This window comes from Sitodiplosis mosellana, unplaced genomic scaffold (genome assembly GCF_009176505.1).
Source record: "Sitodiplosis mosellana isolate CC-2019 unplaced genomic scaffold, AAFC_SMos_1.0 Smas_scaffold_2, whole genome shotgun sequence".
NCBI classification, from domain to species: domain Eukaryota; kingdom Metazoa; phylum Arthropoda; class Insecta; order Diptera; family Cecidomyiidae; genus Sitodiplosis; species Sitodiplosis mosellana.
The window spans coordinates 205,209-227,863 of NW_022595245.1; the positions used below are offsets into that span (position 1 = coordinate 205,209).

At 37.2% G+C, this 22,655-nt stretch overlaps 1 protein-coding gene across 3 annotated transcripts; it reads left to right on the forward strand.

Moving 5' to 3' along the window:
- The first annotated feature begins 432 nt into the window (after positions 1-432).
- Positions 433-14,589, forward strand: LOC129564833 (multiple epidermal growth factor-like domains protein 8). Of its 3 annotated transcripts, none has more exons than XM_055438996.1 (14): positions 433-483; positions 2,449-2,892; positions 3,382-3,573; positions 3,688-3,761; positions 3,884-4,043; positions 4,157-4,342; positions 4,418-5,007; positions 5,373-6,028; positions 6,152-6,451; positions 6,529-7,877; positions 7,977-9,266; positions 9,346-11,397; positions 12,090-12,443; positions 12,554-14,589. In XM_055438996.1, exons 1-14 carry the CDS (start codon positions 448-450, stop codon positions 13,925-13,927), a joined length of 9,057 nt encoding a protein of 3,018 aa, XP_055294971.1. In that variant the 5' UTR covers positions 433-447; the 3' UTR covers positions 13,928-14,589. The 3 variants fall into 3 exon arrangements, with proteins under 3 accessions (XP_055294971.1, XP_055294973.1, XP_055294974.1); XM_055438998.1 differs by having other exon boundaries at positions 434-680; XM_055438999.1 differs by lacking the exon at positions 433-483 and adding an exon at positions 1,905-2,306.
- The last annotated feature ends 8,066 nt before the right edge of the window (positions 14,590-22,655 follow it).

Here is a 22,655-nt window from a genome sequence, read left to right on the forward strand (position 1 = left end):
AACACATGGTGCGCAACCATCTGACAGTTGGGCTTTATTGCGTTGAAACGGACACTGTTGATTCGATGTAGGCATTTATAGAAAGGTTCGACATTAATTTTTCTTCTTCTTTTTCGGTTTTTTAATATATATTTTTAAATTTTAAATGAATTTTTTTCATCATTTTCAATTTTCTACCTTGAAATGCTGGAATTGGAAAGAGATATTTTCTTTGAAATAAAAAAGAACTTAAAATTCAATCATTCTATCATCACTTAGTGAACTTACCCTCGTTGTAACACTGACATTTACGTATTGTTTTTGTGTTTGCATCGAAAACTCTCTCCCGTACACGCACACACCGATGGAATTTACGTAAAATTGTTTGGCCGAACTGTCAAAAAAAAATCATCATCGTATCCCAGTGTCAATCAGTCAATTCACCCATAGAATCAGTTGAACAAGAACATGCACTCAGACAGCAGCAATCTCATTTTTTTGTCTGTACGTAAATAAATAAAATTTCAGTGGTTCTTCTTTTTTTGACAACAGCAACAACATTTGAAGTTATTTAGTGAATTTTCTCGGGTGAATTTGATGGAGAAAGTGTAATATTTTAGTGGAACCTTGGCGTTTAGATAAAGATGAATTTAAGTGAACATTTGTGGTCGATCAAGTGAATTGGATTACTCGAAGAAAAGGTGCATTGCAATTTTTTTTCTAATGGAATTTTAGACGATTGCCTGGAAATTGTTTAAAAGTTGGCCAAAATATTCATAAAAAAAACCAAATTAGGATTCAGTTTTCGTGCGTAAATGCATTGGGTGTAGCGTAGAAAGTGAGCTACATTTCGTTTATTTGTGTACTTTGGAACGAAAGCCAAACATAAAATTTTATCAAGAACGATTATGTGTGTGTTTTTCTTCATTTTACGTTCATCGCCGCATTTCGGTTGTTGCTACACGATAAAATAAGCGAAGGAAATGAACAAAAATATGATGAAATTCAACACACAAATCTCGTTTGACAACCTCATATTGCAAAGCTGTGTTTCGTGTTCATTCAATTCCATTGACTGGCACTGAACAATTCGTGATTGCATAGGCAAAAACTAGAATACAAAATCAAGCGATGGAACTAACAATTTTGTTTTGTGCTATGCGTGTTCTTTGCGTTGAGAAAACAGAAGAGAAAAAGAAAAAAAAATTGGCGGAAATTCCTAAATTGCTTGCGCTGAATAAATCAAGTTGGAAGATAATATGCGAGGGAGGGAGAGAGAGAGAGAGTGAACGGCGGCACAAGTGATAATTAGTTGGAAAATCAAGCGGCGCGAGCAAATAACAATAATACAATCATTAACACAATCATTTATGTGGTATATTGTGTGTGTGAGTCTCGGCGTAATCGTTGTTTGGACTGAATGTTTATTGTTTTTCAATCATAAAATCAAGCCCACACACATTTAAGCGACTGTACGGTTCAGTGTATCGTACACGCTTGAGTTGTGATAGTGTGTGAGCAGCAAAATCTTATCAAATACAAGCGTTGCTGTTATCAATGCCAGGTTTAAACGTCACTCGTGCCGTCATCGTGTATTATCTTGAGGCAATTAATGAATTGAGTAAACTGGTTTTTATCAGTATACAAAAATTGACGGAATCGAAAGCATACACAGTACACACACATGAATATTCGCACAATTCGTGTGCGCACACACCGAGAGTGTCTTTGCGATTTAAATGTGCATGGAAAGCAAGTGAAACGACGAAAATAAACACTGGCGAATGCTATTTTAAAGCAACAATAGCAATACCAAAAATAACAGCCACAGAGCACTTGAATATTGAAAACGACTCACGTTTTGTTGAAGCCAGCCAGCCAGCCAGTCAGTCACATACAAATCGAGTGTGTACGAGCATTGAGAACATTCTCCACACACACACACACACACACAGGTCGTTCGTGGAGCAATGAATTGAATAATAATTTAAGTTGAAAATAAAAAGACTGTACGGAAATCATTTGAGTTTGCGTTGAGTGTTTGACCAAAATAGCAAAATAGCAAAGTGTTAAACTGAACAAACAAAACCGAGAGAAAAACACTTAAATCTCATCAAGGCAAATCCCATCTCCTTCACTTTGTTTCTTTCGCACGTTCATCCGTTTGCTCATTCGATATCTGTGTGTCTATCGGTGTCTTTGTTTAACGAACATTGTTGAAAAGACAAAATAACACACACCAAGTGTTGTCATTGAAACAAGTCCCGTTGCCCGTTCACACGAAATCTATTCACCAAAGCCGATTCAAACATCTGATCGATTTTATAGTCAGCATAAACCAGATTTTGCTAATAAAAAAAAACTTTTCCATTGCCTTGCACGTTTTCATATCTAATTCATCGCGAATTTTTTTTCTCTACATTGTGTTGTGTTTTTTATTTCTTTTCATTCTCATCGTCGATGTGTTAGGAGAGCTATTGCGAAATCGTAATGTTCATTTGGTGGCATCGAATTTGGAACACAGACCCACAACCGAAATACGAACAAACTTTTAGTACAGATGCATCGACACATCGAAGCCACTTAGAAGACAACGACGAAAACCGCCGAATATCAGAAAAAACTCATTCGCATCCACATCATCCACATCATCATCAGCTGCCATATTCTGTCCATCACAATTATACCAGCCAATCGAAATGCATCCCAAAAACCCGAACTGATCACTTGTCTCGGATGAATTCGTTTTGTTTAGCCATCATTTTCATTCATTGTTTCAATGTAGCCGTACTGGCGATTGCAAGCGAAAATTTGAGCAATTCACAGCCGCAACCATGTGATCGCTCACGGCGAGTGTTCACCGACATGCGAGGTGAAATAAGCAATGGCCCGCCTGGATACAATTATACACAAGTAAGTCATTGTTGTTTGCTTGTTCGAAAGCATTTTTAACTCTCCGTTCGATTATTAAATTCAATTTTTTGCACACACTCTCTCAATTAATCGAGAGAGAAAGAAAGAGAGAGAGAGAGAGAAATTGATGTAAAGTGACGCGACCTGACCCTCGATCTCATTTACATAAGATGACAAAATAAGACGATTAATTTGGAAAATGCAAATCGCGCCACATTTCGATTCGGTTTCATTTTACTCACATTCAATTCTGTGTTTTCTCGCGCTTAAACCAATGTATTTGTGAAATTGTATTTCAAATTGCTCATAAAAATCATTCATTTTGCGGTTGCTACTGTGTGCTCGGTCAGTGTTACAGCTTTATGTAGTACCTTGTCTATATTCAACTTGACTTGATAGTTTTTTATTATCATCGCAACACATACAGAGACGGAGACAAGCTCCTAATGCATTAAATCAAATATTTTATTCATTCAATTCGTTCAATAGGATTCACATTGCGAGTGGCTGATTAAAGCGAAAAATGACAGTCAATTTATCACGTTAAAGTTTCATAGTTTAGCAACAGAATGCTCATACGATTATGTATTTGTTTTTGATGGCGATTCATATAAATCACCGCTATTGGGTAGCTTCAGCGGCAAAACGGAGCCACAACAAGTAGTGGCGACATCAGGGAGTGTGAGTATTTGTGCACCAATACATTTTGAACCGATTTACTGCGTGCAAAACAGCAATAAAATTTCAAATGAGAATTTCGATTTATTTGTTTGTTTTTTACGTTTTTTTTTTCAGATGCTAATTCTACTCTATAGCGACACAAACTATGTGCTAAATGGTTTTCAAGCCGAATATTTCATTAGTAATTGGTAAGGTTATCATCGTAAATTTTGTAAATCAATGCTTTTATTGTTGAAAATGTCGGAAATGATAATCATCATTTTTTTTTTATTATAATTGAACTAATTCGAGTTTTTTTCATCATCCATAGCCCGAATAACTGCTCAAATCGTGGCAAATGTGTTGGGCATCAGTGTGTGTGTAAAGGCGATTGGATCGCAAAAGATTGCAGCATTCATGCTTGTCCGGATAGCTGTGGCGTGCATGAAGATCGAGGCATTTGCTCAAAAGAACATTGCCGCTGTAAATATGTAAGTCAATCCCTTATCTCAATCCCTACAACCCACCCTATAACCGAACATTTTATTTACTTTATTACATTTTCTATTCACTGACGATTTTTAATTACGTTCCACGCTGGCAGGGATTTTCCGGTAAATCATGCAGTCTGCACATCGACAGTAATGTCGGGAACGAATGGCATTACTTAGCCTCCGCTTACAGTGGTTTAACATCGCGGGCAGCCCACTCGGCTATTTATGTGCGTGAAACGGATTCGTTGTATGTTTATGGTGGCCATGATCTGAACAATGTTCTTGGCGCTTTGCAAGTATGTGTGCCATTCACTCACGAACCAATGGAAACGAAAACAAATAATAAAATTTTTTCGATTTTTATTCACCAGATTTATCGCTTCAACAAAAGTACGTGGGAAGATGAGTTGGGAATTTCGTTGCGTAGTCGACATTTTCCGGCTGAATGGGATAATACGTTGCTTAAAGCGATTTTGCATCAAAATGAAGAAGAAGCTCTGCTGTGGGGTTTAAAGAGTGATGCATCATTCTTTCGCAACATTTTGCTTTCAATATCGGATGAAAATTTCCTTCGTCGAAGGCAACGTTCACCGAAACGCAGCTCAAAGCTTCCTCTCAATTTGAATGAATCGCTTACGAACACCGATATATCCGAGTTTCTCGAAGAGCTATCGGAAAAATCTCACATTGGCCCAATGCATCGATACGGACACGCTGCGTGCTTGATACCATTGGAAGGTGGTGGTTTCGTTATTTCCGGTGGCAAATTAGAAGATGGACGCTTATCAAATGACTTGTGGATGTTCAATGCATCTGCACAACAGCCCGAAGACTATTGGATATTACGAGCAACGAACTCATCGTTTCGACCACCACCACTCACACGACACACCATCACATTGGCCGGCGATTATTTGTACGTGTTCGGCGGAAGTTTGAATAACGGCCAGTTTTCATCGAGGTAAACATATTTGCACGATCGATTTCAATGAAAATAAAAATGCTTACAGTAATCTAGTAATACCCGATGAATATTCATTATTTCAAGTGGATACGTCTAATTTGGTACTTTTCAAGTGTGTCTGAGCTCATTATTGCGCATTTCACAGTCGATTGATTAATTCTGTTTTTTTTTTGTTTACATTGAGCGAAACAGAAAAGTTAGTGCTCAAAACAGATTTTTCTCATCGTTTTGCAGCCATGATACCGTTTTTTCGTTGAAATGTAAACAATAAACAAAATTCAATTAATTGGAGCGATAATGACGTAAACGAAAAGCGTATTCATTTTACAAAAATATTCATCTCAAATTGTTTCCAATTTCAGAATTTTCCGCATAAAATTAATGTCTGACCCGAACGAGGATCAGTGGGAAGAAGTTTATGCACGTGGCGGCAAGTCATTGGACGTTCGAGTCGTTGCACACACCACCATTTATCACGAGGCCACGAATTCGTTAATCGTTTATGGAGGCGTCGTTGTGAATGTGGCACGTTTTTCAAAATTATCCGACCGAATGTTTGTGTTTCATTTGGACGATTTGCACTGGACTGAAATACACTATCCACGAATGCAATTGCGAGATGCATACATTCCCAGAGAGCGTGCTTTTCATACGGCCAATGTGATTGGCAACTATATGGTCATCTTTGGTGGTTACACCCATCGCCATAATAAAGAGGAAATTTGCTACGACAATCAAATGTATTTATACCATTTGCGATGCCACACTTGGATCAATTCCGATGTACTCGGCATGAATCCACAGCAACGGTATCCCAAGAAACAAGGTGTTTTTGCACATGCGGCCGCTGTACGAAATGATAATACACTTTTAATCGTCGGTGGATATCATGGGAATGTGAATGCTGATCTATTGGCATATACGCTGCCTCCGATGCTTCAAGTGAAGAAAATCGATCGCGTTTTCGATCCAGAAAACTATTGCCACAAACATTCGGCCATTTCGGAGTGTTTATCGGGTAAGACTGAATCGAAATAAATAACTTTTGAGTTATATCGATTTAAGAAATAAATATATCGAACACTTTCGATCCACACGAAACCAACTATAATTTTTCCAATTTTTTTTTTTGTTCATTTAGATCTCGACTGCGGTTGGTGTAGCACAGACAATGTGTGTTATGGTCGAACATTTGGTGCAAATTGTACTGCAAATCTTCAGACAACCTGGTGCCCAGGCATTTGCCCCGCTCTTCATGACTGTCATGCATGTTTGATCCATGGAAGCGAGAGCTCATCGACAAACGAACGCGTTCGATCGTTTGCCAGTAAATTTGGACTGAATCAATGTCAATGGTGCGTTCAGAATGCACGATGCCATCACAAAGATAACAACTATGGAACTTGTGGTTCCGGTGATGAAACTCCATCACAGGAAATGGGTAAGATAAGAGGATTTTATTGATGATTATTATTTTCCACGAAATTCCAGAAAAACTAAATTTCTATTTACATTTAGGTTGGTGGGGAACGAATGGCATTGAAATCGATTCAGCAAAACAGTGTTCACTTCTCGACCGAAGACCCGGTCTCACATTTCTCAATTACTATTCGCCGGTGAATTTTACGATGCCAGACAGAGTGAGTTTCATAAATGCAACGATGGTGGATTTCCTAACGCCACCGCCAACGACCAAAACTGAGCATGAAATTCACGGAGATATTGTGGCTCGACTGTACGGTTTCATTCGCCCACCGAAAAAATGGATAAGAAATGGTGAACAATGGCACATGTGCGCCAGTTACTCCAAGACAATTCTTAATATGAGTAATTCGTTGAGTGAATTCAATGATTTTCGAACAATGGCCAATTTATCGGTATCACGCACGCAATGCCAAATCATCAATTGGAGCGATGTGATTGCAAGAGATAGCGCCGATTTTACAAACGAAACCATTCTAACGGAACGGCTGTTAATTGATCTCCAGGCGAATCGCAGTTTATTCATGACAGGCACATCACATCCGAATTTCTATCATGCCCCAAGCAAAATTGGACTACAACACAATGGAACGCATGATCTGCAGGCATTTACTTTTGAGTACCTCGAAACATATTCAAATGGTAATTGTGAATCGCTAACAAATTGTCTGCAGTGTTTGTCGGATTCGTTGTGCGGCTGGTGTGATGTGACAAATGAATGTGTTTTGCGGTCAAAGGACGAAGAACTTTGTGTTCGTTCTGATAACGCAACCGACTGGAAATACTTTATTATCGAACCGACGCAGTGTTCTAATTGCTCCGATTTTATCACTTGCGAACAATGCATCGATTCAAACATGTGCGAATGGTGGACGGAAGATGCGCGCTGTGAACGATACGGACGGTATGAGCACGCCATTCGTAGCACCGAACAATGTCCGGCACCATGTCATACGCGTAAAAATTGCGCATCTTGTTTGGATGAAACGGGAAGGTGCGTGTGGTGTGAGACCACTTCAACTTGTTTCAGCTTTAGTGTCTATACCAGCGAGTTTCAATTTGGACTGTGTCGCGAATGGATCGATCAAACCATTTCGATTGGTGATGGCAAGGAACTTCCAAAGCAAAAGTGTAAATCTTGTGAATCGCACACGAATTGCTCGACTTGTTTACAACACTTGAACTGTGGCTGGTGCTTCGATCGCGATAATCCTATTGAAGGAAAATGTTTGCAAGGCGATTTCAATAGCAGCGTTCAAAGTTGTGACGATGTATTACACAGTTCTGGTATGACGAAAATCGTTCCGGGCGAGACTGAATGGGCTTATGCACAGTGTCCAGATGTGGATGAATGCGGGTTGGGATTACATGATTGTCATAAAGAGGTGAGAAAACTAAAAAAGTTTGATGTTTTTTTAAATTACTGAAAAATTTGAAAGAGAATTGAAAAACTAATTTAATTGTTGAATTTCGAATTTTTTCAGGCCAAATGCACAAATACACACGGCTCATACAATTGCTACTGTCGAAGAGGCTTTATTGGTGACGGAAGATCATCTTGCGTTCGAACGTGTTACGAACAATGCGTCAATGGATATTGTTCCGGAGCGCCCGACTACAAATGTATATGCGATATTGGTTGGACGGGTGACTCGTGTTCAGTTTCTTGTGGCTGCAACAATCATTCAACTTGTGTAAACGGCCCGGGTTTCTGTGACGAATGTCAGCATTGGACCGAAGGCGATTCGTGTGAACAATGTCGAGCGGGTAGTTTTGGAAACGCTACATCCATCGAGAAGAAATGTCGTCCGTGTGAGTGCAATGAGCATGGAAATGAGGCTCTCGGTATTTGCGATATTCAAACAGGTGAATGCTTCTGCGAACACAACACAGAAGGCAACAATTGTGAAAAGTGCAGTGCAAATTACTATGGAAATCCAGTAAATGGTGGACAATGTTTTTTCCACTGCGAGTCACGTGGAATGTTGAAAAATTTTGGTTTACAAGGTATCGGTTCATATCAATCGCAGAAAAACACATTTGGACCAGAAATTAGAGAATGTCTATGGATCGTTAGTCCGCATTCTTCAACTGGGCAGCAGTTAACCGACAACTTTATACAGTTTGAGATCATACGTGACTCTTCATTCAATGTGTCATGCAACGAAAATGCTGTATACGTGTATGATGGTTTACCTGATTTGATTGGTCACACGCAACAACGACAATTGCTGAGTGTTTTTTGCGCCGAAGACACAAAATACTACATGGTAGAGGCACGTTCTGGTCATTTGACCGTACATTACAAGCAAAGCGTGAAAGGCCAAGGATTCAATGCAGTTTATACCGTTCAGAGTTGTGCAGCCGGCACATGTGTATTACCACGAGTTTGCAAAGACGGGCATTGCACGTGTGCAGATGGTTTCACCGGAGCCGACTGCAGCATCGAAAGATGTCCGGGAAACTGTAGCGAAGCATTGGGTCAGGGAGTGTGTGATAAATCGTACGGAAGATGCTTGTGTAGCAAGGAATTCGGCGACAAAGACTGTTCGGTTCCGCTGAAGTACGAAAAGAGTGTCATCATTACAGAACTATTCAATTCACTGTTGATTGACGATTCGCTCGAGCATTTGCGGAAAACATTGCCTCGTTTCGGTCATTCCGTGCTCAGTGACAAACGTGGAAACTTGTGGATGTTTGCCGGTTATTCACTTCATCATCAAGCACTGAATGATATTCGACAATTTGATACGAGGAACAGCAGTTGGATGCAGGTATTGTCAACTGAGAAATTTCTCTTTGATTTCAATAAACAAACGAATTTCAATCTTCTTTCTTTCCCTTTCGAAATAGGTTACGGTTGACTCAACGCCTGACGCAAAAATGCCACAAGGCAGATATTTCCATGGAGCCGATTTCCATCATACAAAGCAAGTCATTTACATCTATGGTGGCATGACTGGAGTGCGGAATGCAAGCGAAGCGGTGTTGAATGACTTTTGGAAATTTACTATTTCGAATCAGCGATGGAGAGAAGTTGAAATTAGTTCAAGTATTCGACCGCCGCCATTGACCGGTCATACATTGACTCTAATCAAAGATGGTGATCATGATATTCTGGTGTTGATCGGTGGATTTTCGCCGGTTAAAGGTTTTTCGCAACATACGTACACATTCAATTTAACAACAGCTCAATGGAGTGTTTTGGACACGGTTGGTCAATCGCCGATCGGTATCTATGGACATTCAGCAGTTTATCACTCGCAGTCACAAAGTGTATACGTTTTTGGTGGATACGTCTTTCAGAACAACGATAAAATTGGCATGTCAAACAAATTGTATGCGTTAAGTGTTGGTCAGCGGTCATGGAGTCAAATTCCCACTTTCAGCGGAATCAATCACATTGACGATAATTTGCCAAGAGCGAGATTTTTACATTCGGCTATTTCCACTGACAATTACATGCTCGTTTATGGTGGACGCACATCGCCGGAAAATGCATCAGATTCACTAATTGCCTATGTTTATAAGTGCAACATGTGGATTCGATTGACTGAGAATGTCGAACTGGTCGGTCATGGACAGCTAAAGCCATCTTATGCCCATGGAATGACCTACGATTCCGATGCCATTTATATTGTGACCGGTTGGGATGGAAGCATTATAAGTCGAGTTATTCGTATCAATCTACCAAACGATCTGTGTGAGCTCTTTAGCATCAGTAAACATTTGTGTCGACACTTTATGGGCTGTAGTTTTTGTACGGTGAAACCGAATAGCGAACCCGTTAGCCATTGTTATGCCAATGATCGAACTGATATTTGCACTGAAAATGAAAAACAGTACAACAAAGGCATTCCATGCGATGCATCGGCATTTCGTGGTCGCATTTGTTCCACATTCAACACATGCGAAACATGCACCGCCATTTATCCATACTTCATGGAATCGAGCTCACCATGTCGTTGGTGTGGTGATGGTGCCTCAGGTCAATGTGTACCGCAAAATAGCACGCAGCATTGTGGTGATGACGCAACAATTATTGCCACCAGTTCAAAGTGTACGGGGAGCTACTGTAACGGCGATTGTTATATCTGTATGGAGCGTGGCTGTCACTGGTTCCAAGATGAAAACGAAAAAAGCTACTGCTCTTCGGACGAAACTCAAAGCGAAACCAAACAAGAATCTCATTCATGCCCGAGACGATGTGAAACTTTCAAAAATTGCACCGACTGTTTGTTGGCGAGCAACGAGAATGAAGGCGGCTGCCGGTGGTCAACACAGCTTGAACAATGTATTTCACCCAATTATCAATCTCTTTGGTGCGTTGGCGGTGTTTGCGGTCTGGTGTTGCAAAGCTCTGAAATCGCATACTGTCCCGAACCGTGCGGCGCCTACAAACAATGTCACACGTGTTTGGCGCACGCACACTGCGGCTGGTGCTCGAAAAACAATACCGAAGGAGAGGGCGTTTGTACGGAGGGATCGCTTGAAAGCCCATCTGAATTTCCGGCCGCTTCAACATGTGATATTATTTATGCAAATCAAAAGAATCTGACGATAATTAATCCAAACGATGAATTTATATGGAACTATGTAAAATGCCCACCCGAAAATGAATGCGTCAACGGGCATCACAATTGCGACCCGAAGTCGGAACGATGCATGGATCGTGTGATTGGATACGAGTGCGAGTGTGCCGACGGATTCGAATCGATGTCTGCTGCTGAAAATGCACTTTCGAACAATGTTTCGATTGTGGACAAGGATTTTTGTATACCGAAGTGTATTCAAGGCTGTGTGCGGGGCCGATGCGTCGAACCAAATAAGTGTGATTGCGATTTTGGATACGTTGGAGCCAACTGTAGCATTCAATGTTTATGCAACGGCCATTCGGATTGTCAAGTGAGTAGAGATTTTGTTTTTTGTCAATCAAAAGAATATTTCTTTAAATTTTAGCCACACAGGGTGTATTCCATTTTCCGTCAGGCATCGGACCTTTTTTCTTTAAATAACAGAATATGGTAGAGAAGTAGTAAAATATATATGCGGTTGCCAAAATATGCAGTTTTTATTGAGAAAAATCATATGTAAATTGAAAAAAAAAACTGATCATATAGAAATATGTTTTTTTGCTTTTCAAACGGGAGAGAAATAACTCTTTTCAATTACGTTTCATTGAAAAGTAATAGTTGGAGAAAATTACCAGAAAAAAAGTAATTGAAGAGGAAATATTTGACATTTTGGATGTAATTTTTGGTCAACAATTACTTTTTTTCTTCCAATTACTTTTCAAATTACTTTTTCTCTAACTATTACTTTTCAGTGAAAAGAGTGATTTCCCCCTCGTTTTCAAAGCAAAAAATCGAACAGACAAAATGAAATACAGATAGAAGAAGCGTTTTTTTTAAATATGAACGTTGTCAATTCACTTCGATTCGAAAAAGAAAAAAATATGCCTCGGCAAACGATGGCGGTTAACAGAAGTGATGGTTAATAGAGAGACGGATAATCGAGATCGTACTGTATCTAAATTTGGTTTATTTTGAATCATGGCATTTCAAATTTTCAATACAAAAAATTGCATTCATTTCCAGGGACCTGATCAGCTCGACAAATGTCTCGAATGTAAAAACAACACGGTTGGCAATCAATGTGAAATGTGCGCTCCGCTGTATGTGGGCGATGCTCGTAACAATGGTGAATGCATTGCATGCATTGACTATTGTCATGGTCACAGCGATTTATGCGTCGACAGAGACTCAAACGCAACGGTAAAAAATATGAACCGAAACGAATTACTCGAAACACTTACTCATGGTCCAGTTCATGATGCGCTCTGTCTACGATGCCACAACCAAACAACCGATGAACGTTGTGAAGGATGCATTTTCGGTCATTTCAGAGGATCCGAAGACTTTCAGTTGCAATGCAGAAAGTGCCATTGTCAGGTAAGTGATACCGAAAATGACACTTGACACATTTGAACTTCATAAAGTTCAATGAATCAATTCTTCGGTTGACCTCAGACAAAACTAATTTTCCCATTTTTTTTCTTCAGGGGCATGGTGACACTTGTGATCCGGTGACAGGTGAAAAGTGCAACTGTGGTAATAATACCGAAAGTGATACAACGTGTACATCGAATCGTAATTCAGCGCATCAATGTTGGATGTTACAATGTTCAAAGTGTCGTGAGTCGTATGCTGGCAATCCAATTGACGGCCATCAATGCTACAAGCAAATAACGGTTGAATCGAAAATGTGTTTCGATGCCAAAACCATTGATGAATGCAAAAAACCGCAACCCTTGCGAAATGGTCAAACAACATTTTTCGTCATACAACCGAGGTTCATGAACGTCGACATTCGAATAATAGTGGATGTAACAAGTGGTGAATTGAATTTGTATATGAGCCCGCAAGAGGATGCACTGGTCGTGGAAACGAGCACAGAAAACAGTCATCACAATGTGTTCTTTGACAGTAAATACACATGGTTTGCCGATTACAATTCCGAACTGATTGAACCAATAAGCATTGCACGGAAATCATCGTCAATTTTCTCCACTCATCCGTTCGACGGGAATTTTTCATTCACAAATAATCGCCGCTTCTTACCAGACGTAACGCATGACTGCAGCCCATTAAATCTAAACAGTTTATTTGTGAAAGATGTGCACGCAAAGGAGCTCAGCACATATGTTACGCTCAACAAATGCAATACAATGCTTCGCGTTTACAATTTAAAGAATCGCCTGGTAATCACACTTCCGCAGCACACACATAATTTGAGCTCAACCCGGTTCTATATAGCGTTGCGAGCAACCAATGGACCAGCCAGCTATGGTTTGGTGTTCTTCCGACAAGATCAACTGCACATCGATTTATTCGTATTCTTTTCCGTGTTTTTCTCGTGCTTTTTCTTGTTTTTGGCAGTTTGTGTGGTGGTGTGGAAGGCGAAACAAGCGGCCGATGTGCGACGAGCACGGTTACGCCATGTCGTTGAAATGTTGCACATGGCACGAAGACCATTTGCATCGGTGCAGCTGTCCGTTTTGAATTCGGATACACCACAGCCACATACACGACGCGCACTTCGTGCACATAATTCAAAGCATACAAATGCCGGCGTTCGACCGATTGCCGTGGAAATTACTGCCGATAATTCAGCAGCCGTGTGTACAGTTTTTGTTCGATTGCCCAGCAATGGTAAATCACCAAACATTTCACTTGCTTCAGCGTTGGTGACGATGAACTCAAGACAATTTCCCGTGTATCAGCGCGTCCCGTATATTAGACGACGTCGAATCTCAACAAATAATCCGAGTCTAAATCCAACTCCTGGACCTGGGCCATCATCACCATCAAATCAACGGCCTTTAGCCCTTCAATTACGAAGAGAACGAAATCTCAACATTAACCAAGTAATCTGAATAGATGTTTATCGATCCGAAAATTGATCATCGATGTGTTTTTTTGATTGAATTGAAAAACAAATGATAGTGATTGCTGTGCAACTCACAAACATACAACACAATAGACAGAGGCACAACACATACACACACACACACACACACACATACAAACGATTTCTCCAATTTTCCAATTCAGTCAGCCTAAATACTATATTTAAGATTCCGTGCGACCCCATTTGATTGAGACGATTTAAAAAAACAAAATATATTTATAGTGAATTATTTTTTGATAATAACTGACCTAAATGTGATATGTAGAAAAATGAAAATGGAAAAAAAGAAGAAAAAAAAGAAACAAAACCAGACAAAAAAGAGAATATGTTGTAGATATATAGAGAGAAAAAAGTATCAAAATGTTTTCAACAGAGAAAAAATGAACCAGAAAAACTAATCGTGGGCACACACACCCTACGAAAATCACACAAATTGATATTTTATATTGATACATATAATAGATGAATAGTTTTTACTAGGAAAAATGGATAAATGGAAAACTTCGATGATAAAAAAAACATACACACATTGACAGAATAAAAAACAAGAAAAAAACGTTAATTTTTTTTAGTTAAATCTTTAAATATCAGTATATGTGTAATAAAGTATTATTTTTAAATGGAAAATGGTGATTGATTTTCATTTCCTCTCCCACCAGTAAAGGTCCCTTGTTTTCACTCTTTCTTTCCAAAATTCCAATTGGGTTAGTTAGTTGGGGTCAAATGATCACGAATGACACCAATTATTTATTCCCGAAATTCATTGGGGGTAGTTTTAAGGGGGTCGAAAGTTGGGAACCCCAAACTTTCTGATCGCCATATCTTCTAAACGGGTGAAAATATCTAAAAAGTGTCTTCGGCAGGTAGATCTAGTCGAAATTAATAACTTTGCCGATCAAATCATCCCCAAAAAACCACCCTTTCAGCTCTAAAAGCTACCCTGAAAATCGGATAATTTTTTCGAGAAATATTGGGAATCTACTCACATAAAATCTCTTACAAATGATTTTTGGGGTACCTCCCGAACAAAAAATGTTATTTTCATAGCAAAATGCATGAAAAACGTAACTTTTGTTCGGGAGGTACCTCGAAAAGTCAATTTTGAGAGTTTTTGTCTGGGTAGACTCCCCATATTTTTGAGCAAAAATAACTTTGCGCCAAGATACCATCCCTGAAAAGCCTATATTTGAGGATTTTTTGCCAAAAGTCGATTCTTTTAGAGTTGAAATCGAACCAACCAAATATGCGGCAAGAAATATGTGAAAACATCACTCGATTTGGTTATGTAAGTACCCAAAATGATCGTAAAGGATCATTCTATATGTTAAAAGGCAGAAAAGGTAGAAATTATTTGCTTTTACCTGTCAAACCGAAGCTCATTTTGTGATTTGCTCATTTTGGCCTGAAATTTATCTTATATGTGTCGATAAAAAAAAATCTAGGGTGATGCACGCGGATTTACGACGGTCGGATCGCAAGAAGTCAAACCGGCCCTACTCCTTTTGATTATAGGTACATTAATATCGGTGGTATTGATGCTCGTCGAAATTTCCGCGCACAAAGTCAAAATCAATTGGCCTACTGAGAAAAGAAAAGCACATCGTGGATCAACTGATCAGAAATGGGCAAGAGTACATAAAAAATATACAAAATATAGGGGATCATTTTAATCATTTATAAGCTAATTTGAATTGTAAATGTTTTCAGACATGTTGATAGCTATCAAAGTGAACCATTCCTTATTAGTCTCACCGAAAACGCGAAAAACCGCGAAATTTTATGTACAGTTGTGATTTTCGCGTTTTTCGTGGAACTGAAAAGAGATAAAGACTTGGTATCTTCGGAAAATTTATAGTGCTCGAGGTCCTTCACAACTTCAGACAGTTCTCACTTATCTCTTATCAGTTTCGCGAAAAACGCAAAGAATCATGAAAAAAAGTAAAATTTATGCTGAATTCATGCAAAGAGCAAGTGGCAACGCCACAGAACTACTCAACTGCAAATAATAAGATAACAGTGTTAATTACAAGATAATAATGTTTATTATAATGCTAATTTTTTCATAACTTTTTTCTTATTTTATTAATTTAGTAATGTGAGATGATCGCACCAACGTGCCATTTCTGAAAAAAAAAAATAAAACCACTGCAGCTCATATTTGCAGTTAATAGCATAAAACGCATCTTATTATTTTTATCTAAGCCAGTTCCATTTTACAAAATTGCTTAACAGGAATAAAAACCGAAACTGTCATTCCATTTTTCACAAAAAAACTGAACTGCGGTTCAGAGATTTTTAGGAATTTATTCGTGTTCATCAGATAGTTGAAATAAAATGGTCACGTCTAACGAAAATAATAAGGATCCCATTCAAACGAATGGTCTCGTCTCATTTCGATGAATCTCAAATTGGTGTCACCGTTTCTTGTCGTCCATTTAGTAGCCAAGAAGATATCATCGCGCACATAAATCGTTATTTTTCGTGCTCCACTCAGCTTAGCTCGTTCCTCATTCAACATTGTCAAATTCAAAACACCCCCTTGAATACTACCATCGAATCGTATTTTTGTCAATTTCAATGATCGACGAATGAATGCCAAAATGATATCATGAGCATCGAATTCATGATAGGGGGAAAGCCAAAGACGTTCGAGATTTTTCAGGCCATGTGCTAAAACCTCGAAATCTTCTATATCGGCATTCAATCTCCCATATCCAACACGTGGATATCCAACATTTGGAATATATATTTCTCTCAAATTAGTAAATTGAATGTAATTGTATTTTTTATCAACGTTTCCTATGTTTAAAAACTCGAGATTCTTGACCAAGGAAAACATAGTTAAAAAATCATCGGAAACTTCAAAGGTGTAAATGTGTAGTCGCTTATAAAAGCCTTGGTCATGGAGTTGATTTAATAGTTCAAAAAGATTTCTCGAATACGACGTACAACGTCCATTGAGAATCAATGTATCCAATTTTGCATTCGAATTTAAGAGTATGTCACCATTATCCAAAAAAAATGTTGGATAAGTTGAAAATATCCGCACAGTTGGAGTGTATTCGAAAAATTCACGTAGCTCTTCAATTTTACCACAATCACGGGGTACCCAATGTAAACATTCAAGATGGGGATATTTTTGTAACAGCCAGTTGAGTTTACCGTTTTTGCGTTTATTGACATCCGACGATTCAACATAAATCCCCCGTAAATTCTGACAATATTTCAATATCAATTTGTAGAAATCACCATCCACCGAACACGATTTAATACGTACAATTTCCAGTTGCGGCAACAATTTTTTAAAACACTCAACTCTTCTTTTATTAATACAATTTATTCTGCTAAGATATAACTTCTTGGTTGACTCAAATTCACTTATATGAGATTTAAGATATTTAAATGAACCGAATTCAAAGTCAAAGCAAAATAATAGGCAAATTGAAATGCGTGGATTGAAGTTATTAAAACCAGGTGTTTTGATTGTTTTAAATGAAGAATTTCCTTTTTCGTAATAAAGCGTGTCAATTCCGTCTTTACGACATTCATTCGAACTCGTTAAATGATTTCGTTTGAAATATTCTCCAGCCAGATTGTTCATTCGCTTGCATGTTTGACCGAACGAATGCAGATCTTTCATACACAAATATTCAAATATTTCGTTAAAGCAATCATCGTTCATTTCAAATAGTTTTGGTGGTGGATTGAAATTTGATGGTCCAGCTTCTTGTGAGCGTCTCATTCGTACAAATGACGAATACAGGTTCTTCAAAATATTCATCTGAAAAAAGAATGATCAAAAATTATGATAAACATTTTGCGAAAACAATCACTTAAAAAAATTATAACAGAAAAATACCACAAATTTTATGAATAAATTATTTTTTAAGGAAATTTGGAATGAAATAAACGCGAGATCTCACGTTATTGTCGCACTGAAAGACAAGAGAATATCAAATGTATTTATTTTGACAATAAGGATCGTTGGTCGAAGAGACAAAAATATAATGACCGGTTGACAAGGATTTCTAATCTTTTTCAAGTTCATTCTGAAGTTGGTTCATATCATTGCAAATTGGTGCAACACGTTTCAAATAGATTGACATTTCTACCCGTGTTCTATTACAAAACGATTGATCTATTAACTTGAATGGCTTCAAATATTCTAGCGGAAAATGTTCGTTTAAAATTATTTAGATTCATACAGTTTTGGTTTAGCATTAATGTTTTAGTAATCTTTTCCTTGAATTTATTTCAATTTCGGGCAAAATTTCTTTATGAAAGATATTATTTATTATGGTATAAGCAAATTATGGCATAGGCTCAAGAAAAATGATCACAAACACATAAATTCTAAAGTAAATTTGCCTGTTTCTTTCAAAATATTTCAGCTAGAAAGGCGTTATCGGCTACGTGTAAAATTTGAAATTTTTTTTTCAACTTGTTAGCTCACATATGTGACGAAATCGCGCATATACGTATACGCACGAGAATAAAATCGATTTGAAAAAAGAGTCATCCCAACGAAGCTTTGAAGAATGCATCGAACATTCAATGTAGTCACGAAGGGAATCACGAAAATCAAAACTAACTGCAAGAAATCAAACGGCACATATTCATTACATTTATAATGTCAACCTATAACACAATTTTTTACAGCTTAAGACCAAATTGAAGGTAATTAAATCGATTTTTTTCATAGTGTCGTCTTTCTTCATTTTTCTTTTAACTATACAAAGTATTTTTTCGTATTTGTCTTCCTTGTTTTTTTGAGCGTTTTATTTCGTTTTGCTAGAGTATAATGCTACTATTATTATTTGTATATGCATTATCAAATGGATCGATTTCAGTAAACACCTCCTGCAAGAAATAATAGTTTACAAAGAGTAATCTGGTTGTACATACTGACAATGACTATGACTACAACTCTATTTTCTATTGATACACGACGTGCTACGGCAAGTTCTGAATGATAACAGAGGTTTGGAACTATTAGTGATTGTTCAAACACTGCTACTGAAACTAGAAACATGCTATCGACTGGCAAACGTATCCTTTGATAAGTTAGAGAACGCATCGTTTCGACTCCCTTATTTTTGTCATGCATTTGCACTGTAGCAAAATGAGATACATTGCTTTATGTAGCAGGTAAAAAAATGTGCCATGCGTTTCAAATGAATACGAAAACTGTGGAACTCCCATCAATCTACACTATTTGTATTCAACGATTTTTTCAGTCTTTTGTACTCTTATTTGTAATGGAAATTAGATTTCTTAAAAGTCTCCAATATCTTTGTGTGCGGGAGTTTTGTGTAGCGACTAACGTATTACACACAACGCAAGGGTGTTTCTAATACACTAGCGTAAACGCAGCAGCCTCTGTGTTACCGTATGCAACAATAGATAATACCGATCAAAGGTCACACGCACATATACAGTATTAGAGAAAAAAACAAAGATTTCACTATTGGGACTTCCATCGAAACTCAAAGAGAGAAAATAGTTAGATAGTTAAGTCTGAAGGAAATAGTTAGTCTTAAAAAGCTGAAAAAGGATAGAGGTTAATGAAGAATGAAAAATAAAAATAGAAAGAACATACATTTCGCAAAAAAAATATTTACTCATTCTATTTATTTAGTTTTGTCTTTAGTTTACTTTACTTTGGCTTTTGTTTTTTTCGATAATTTTACATTTTTGGCTTCTATTTTTGAACGCAACAACAGTTGCTTGAATATACATTGTTGTATGAAAACAATTTTTTCTTCGATTTCTAAATCATCACCTATATCTAAGGGACATAATTCGCCTACCAAATCAATGATTGCACTTAGCTGATGTGGTCTTACTTCTAGTAACAAATTTTGCAACTTGATGTGGAATTGGTTAACGCGTAGAAAAAAGTCATCGAGTGAGATCATACTAAATCCGTACTGTACTCTCTTTTTCGCGGTGTGACGGCTTCCTGGAAAATTATGTCAAGGTCGTCTGGTGAATTTTCCTAGGAATGAACGAGAAAAATTAACATATGATTAATAAAATTTAGATTTGCATTCTTTCAAAAATTACAACATGTTGTAATTATTATTGTCATTTACTGATTTCAAACATTGAAATATCTGTGAAATGTACTTAAAAAATCAATAAATACAAAATTGTCACTCATGTAGTTTCAGTACATTTCACTAATATTTCAATGTTTGATCAATTTTTAATTAATGTTATGAACTTACCTGATTTTCATAAAAAGCTGAAGCATATCTACATTTATATTCAACCGCCGGGCTTAAATCAAGCATTACATTTCTCCAACAGCGATCAATCATTAAACTTGTTCCTACTATGTCGTTCATTTGCAATACATTTTCGGGCGCCTCAATCATATCTAAGAGCAATTGCAACGCGTTGTAGTTGCTGCTACTCTCCATAGTGATAATGTCTGATAAACGATCCACAGTTTCGTTGATGTATTTTTTAATCTCAGTTGAGCTGAAGAAAAATTGAGAAAAAAAAAATTAAAAATATCGATTATCTGCGCAAGCGTGACAGTACGTCGAACGTTTCGATGCCAAATCGTCTTATGAATATACAAAAAAAGAATGAATATCCAATCGTGGCATAGAAACGTTCAAATGCATGACAAAAAATAAGGGAGTCGAAACGATGCGTTCTCTAACTTATCAAAGGATACGTTTGCTAGTCGATAGCATGTTTCTAGTTTCATTAGCAGTGTTCTAACAATCACTAGTTCCAAAGCTCAGTTATCATTCAGAACTTGCCGTAGCACGTCGTGTATCAATAGAAAATAAAGTTGTAGTCATAGTCATTGTCAGTATGTACAACCAGATTACCTTTTGTAAACTATTATTTCTTGCAGGAGGTGTTTTCCGCATGTGTGAATTCGATGAGAAGATGACACACAACGGTATGTTTATTTAAAAATGAATTTTTCTCAAAACAAAGATTCTTACACCCGAAAAATAGTTTCTTGTACAACAGTTGTTAACCACAGTAGGAATTTTTACGGTATACATTGGTGCTTACATATAGTAGACAACACTTACGCTCTGTGTGTGACGTACACCAGAACAAAAAAACGTGCAAAAACAGAAAAAAACTTAGTTTTGTTTCAAGTGCATCACCAAATTGTCATATGGTCACGGCCACGTAAGACGAAACCATGGGGAAAAAAATTGAATGTGGCAAAAAATCGTCTTAACGTTATAAGGTCGCTATGAGACTTTTCCCCAAACTATTATTATGTAAACTCAAGATTATCTGAGAATTTCATTGAATTTTGCCTATTTTTTCTTATTCAAATTGCCGAATTATTTCGTCATATTTTGTAATTTTTGACTTTTTATTGGACTCTATTTCGGGGGCGTAATTTTCTATCAAAAATGCACCAAATCGGCAAGTTGAATGCATATGCTTAAAGAAAAAGGTTCAAATTTTTATATTCAGCTAACAGAAATAACATTTCTTTTGACGCATCTTGTTTTTTTTTTTCAGTGACAAAATTGACAATTTCGCAAATATGAATTGATTTGAATCAACAAATTTCACTATTTGCAGTCATAAAGAAAATGGTAGAGTTAGAAAATTTGCTTCAGAAAATTAAAAGTTTTGGCATGCGATTCGAAAGTACAGATAAATCCCGTGTATCATCTCCACTTGTATTGTTTTTTACATTGAAGGGCGTTGCACGCACCTTAACATTCACAATACAAACTCAATGCGAGTGGAGACGCCTTATGAAAAATGGCACAGATTGCTAGTGCTAAGGTTTATCTGTACTTTGGACTATTTTCATTTAGTTGAGAAAAATAAGATCGTAAAAGTCCGATATCCAATAAAAAGACAAATTTAAAAATGCTTTTATTTTCTATCGTTTAGATTCAATTCCTGAATTTCTTGTATATTTAATTTAGGTCCAACCCACGGAAAATTGGTCGTTTGTAATATTTTTGCCGTGTTGAATAAAAAATATTTTCCTTATGGAGTCCCTTTAGATTACAATGATTCAAATCATTGTACCCATGCCAATTGCATGTTTAGCACCTACATGAACTCGAAAGGTATTGTTATTTGGAAAACCTTTTAAACATCGAGCCAAGCTTGCATCGAGCTTACAGAACCAAAAACTTTAAATAAAATTTTATATAAATAACGCGATAAACAGTTCCGTGGGATTCAGCTTCCTTCAAAAATGATGAATATGACAAATGCCTCAGCTTACGAAAAGGAAACGTTAATTTGAAGGTAAATGCATTCAATGAAACCAAATTTACTTTTGCTGGGCGTCCTGTAATGCTGTGATATTAATTGTGAGAGAGCAAATGAAATTTATAATTTTACAGTTTGAGCTTAACAAGAAATAAATCCTATATTTTGTAATTGTTCTTATTTATATAATTATGATTGTTACAATTTTTCAACTATTCCTTTTTTAGATTGCTATTAGTATGAACTTGACATCCGAACACTACTTGAAAATAATAAGAGACTCCCGATACCAGAGTGTTTTCATTGAACAAGCTGTGAAATTAATAACGAACAAAACTGTCAATGGATTTAATTGTATGAAGTAATATAATTTGTTTACAGTTACACAGCTTCGGATAAGCACCTATTAGTGGAATTCTTCAAAACATTTCAACGCCAACTTCTTCAACAAAATCGATCACTAACAGCTT

Excerpts from the sequence above, each read along its gene's own strand:
- LOC129564833 (XM_055438996.1), top strand. The coding sequence starts at position 448 with ATGCACTCAGACAGCAGCAATCTCATTTTTTTGTCT. Across the intron at positions 2,893-3,381 it reads CTGGATACAATTATACACAA|GATTCACATTGCGAGTGGCT; the intron begins GTAAGTCATTGT and ends TTCGTTCAATAG. Across the intron at positions 4,343-4,417 it reads ATGTTCTTGGCGCTTTGCAA|ATTTATCGCTTCAACAAAAG; the intron begins GTATGTGTGCCA and ends TTTATTCACCAG.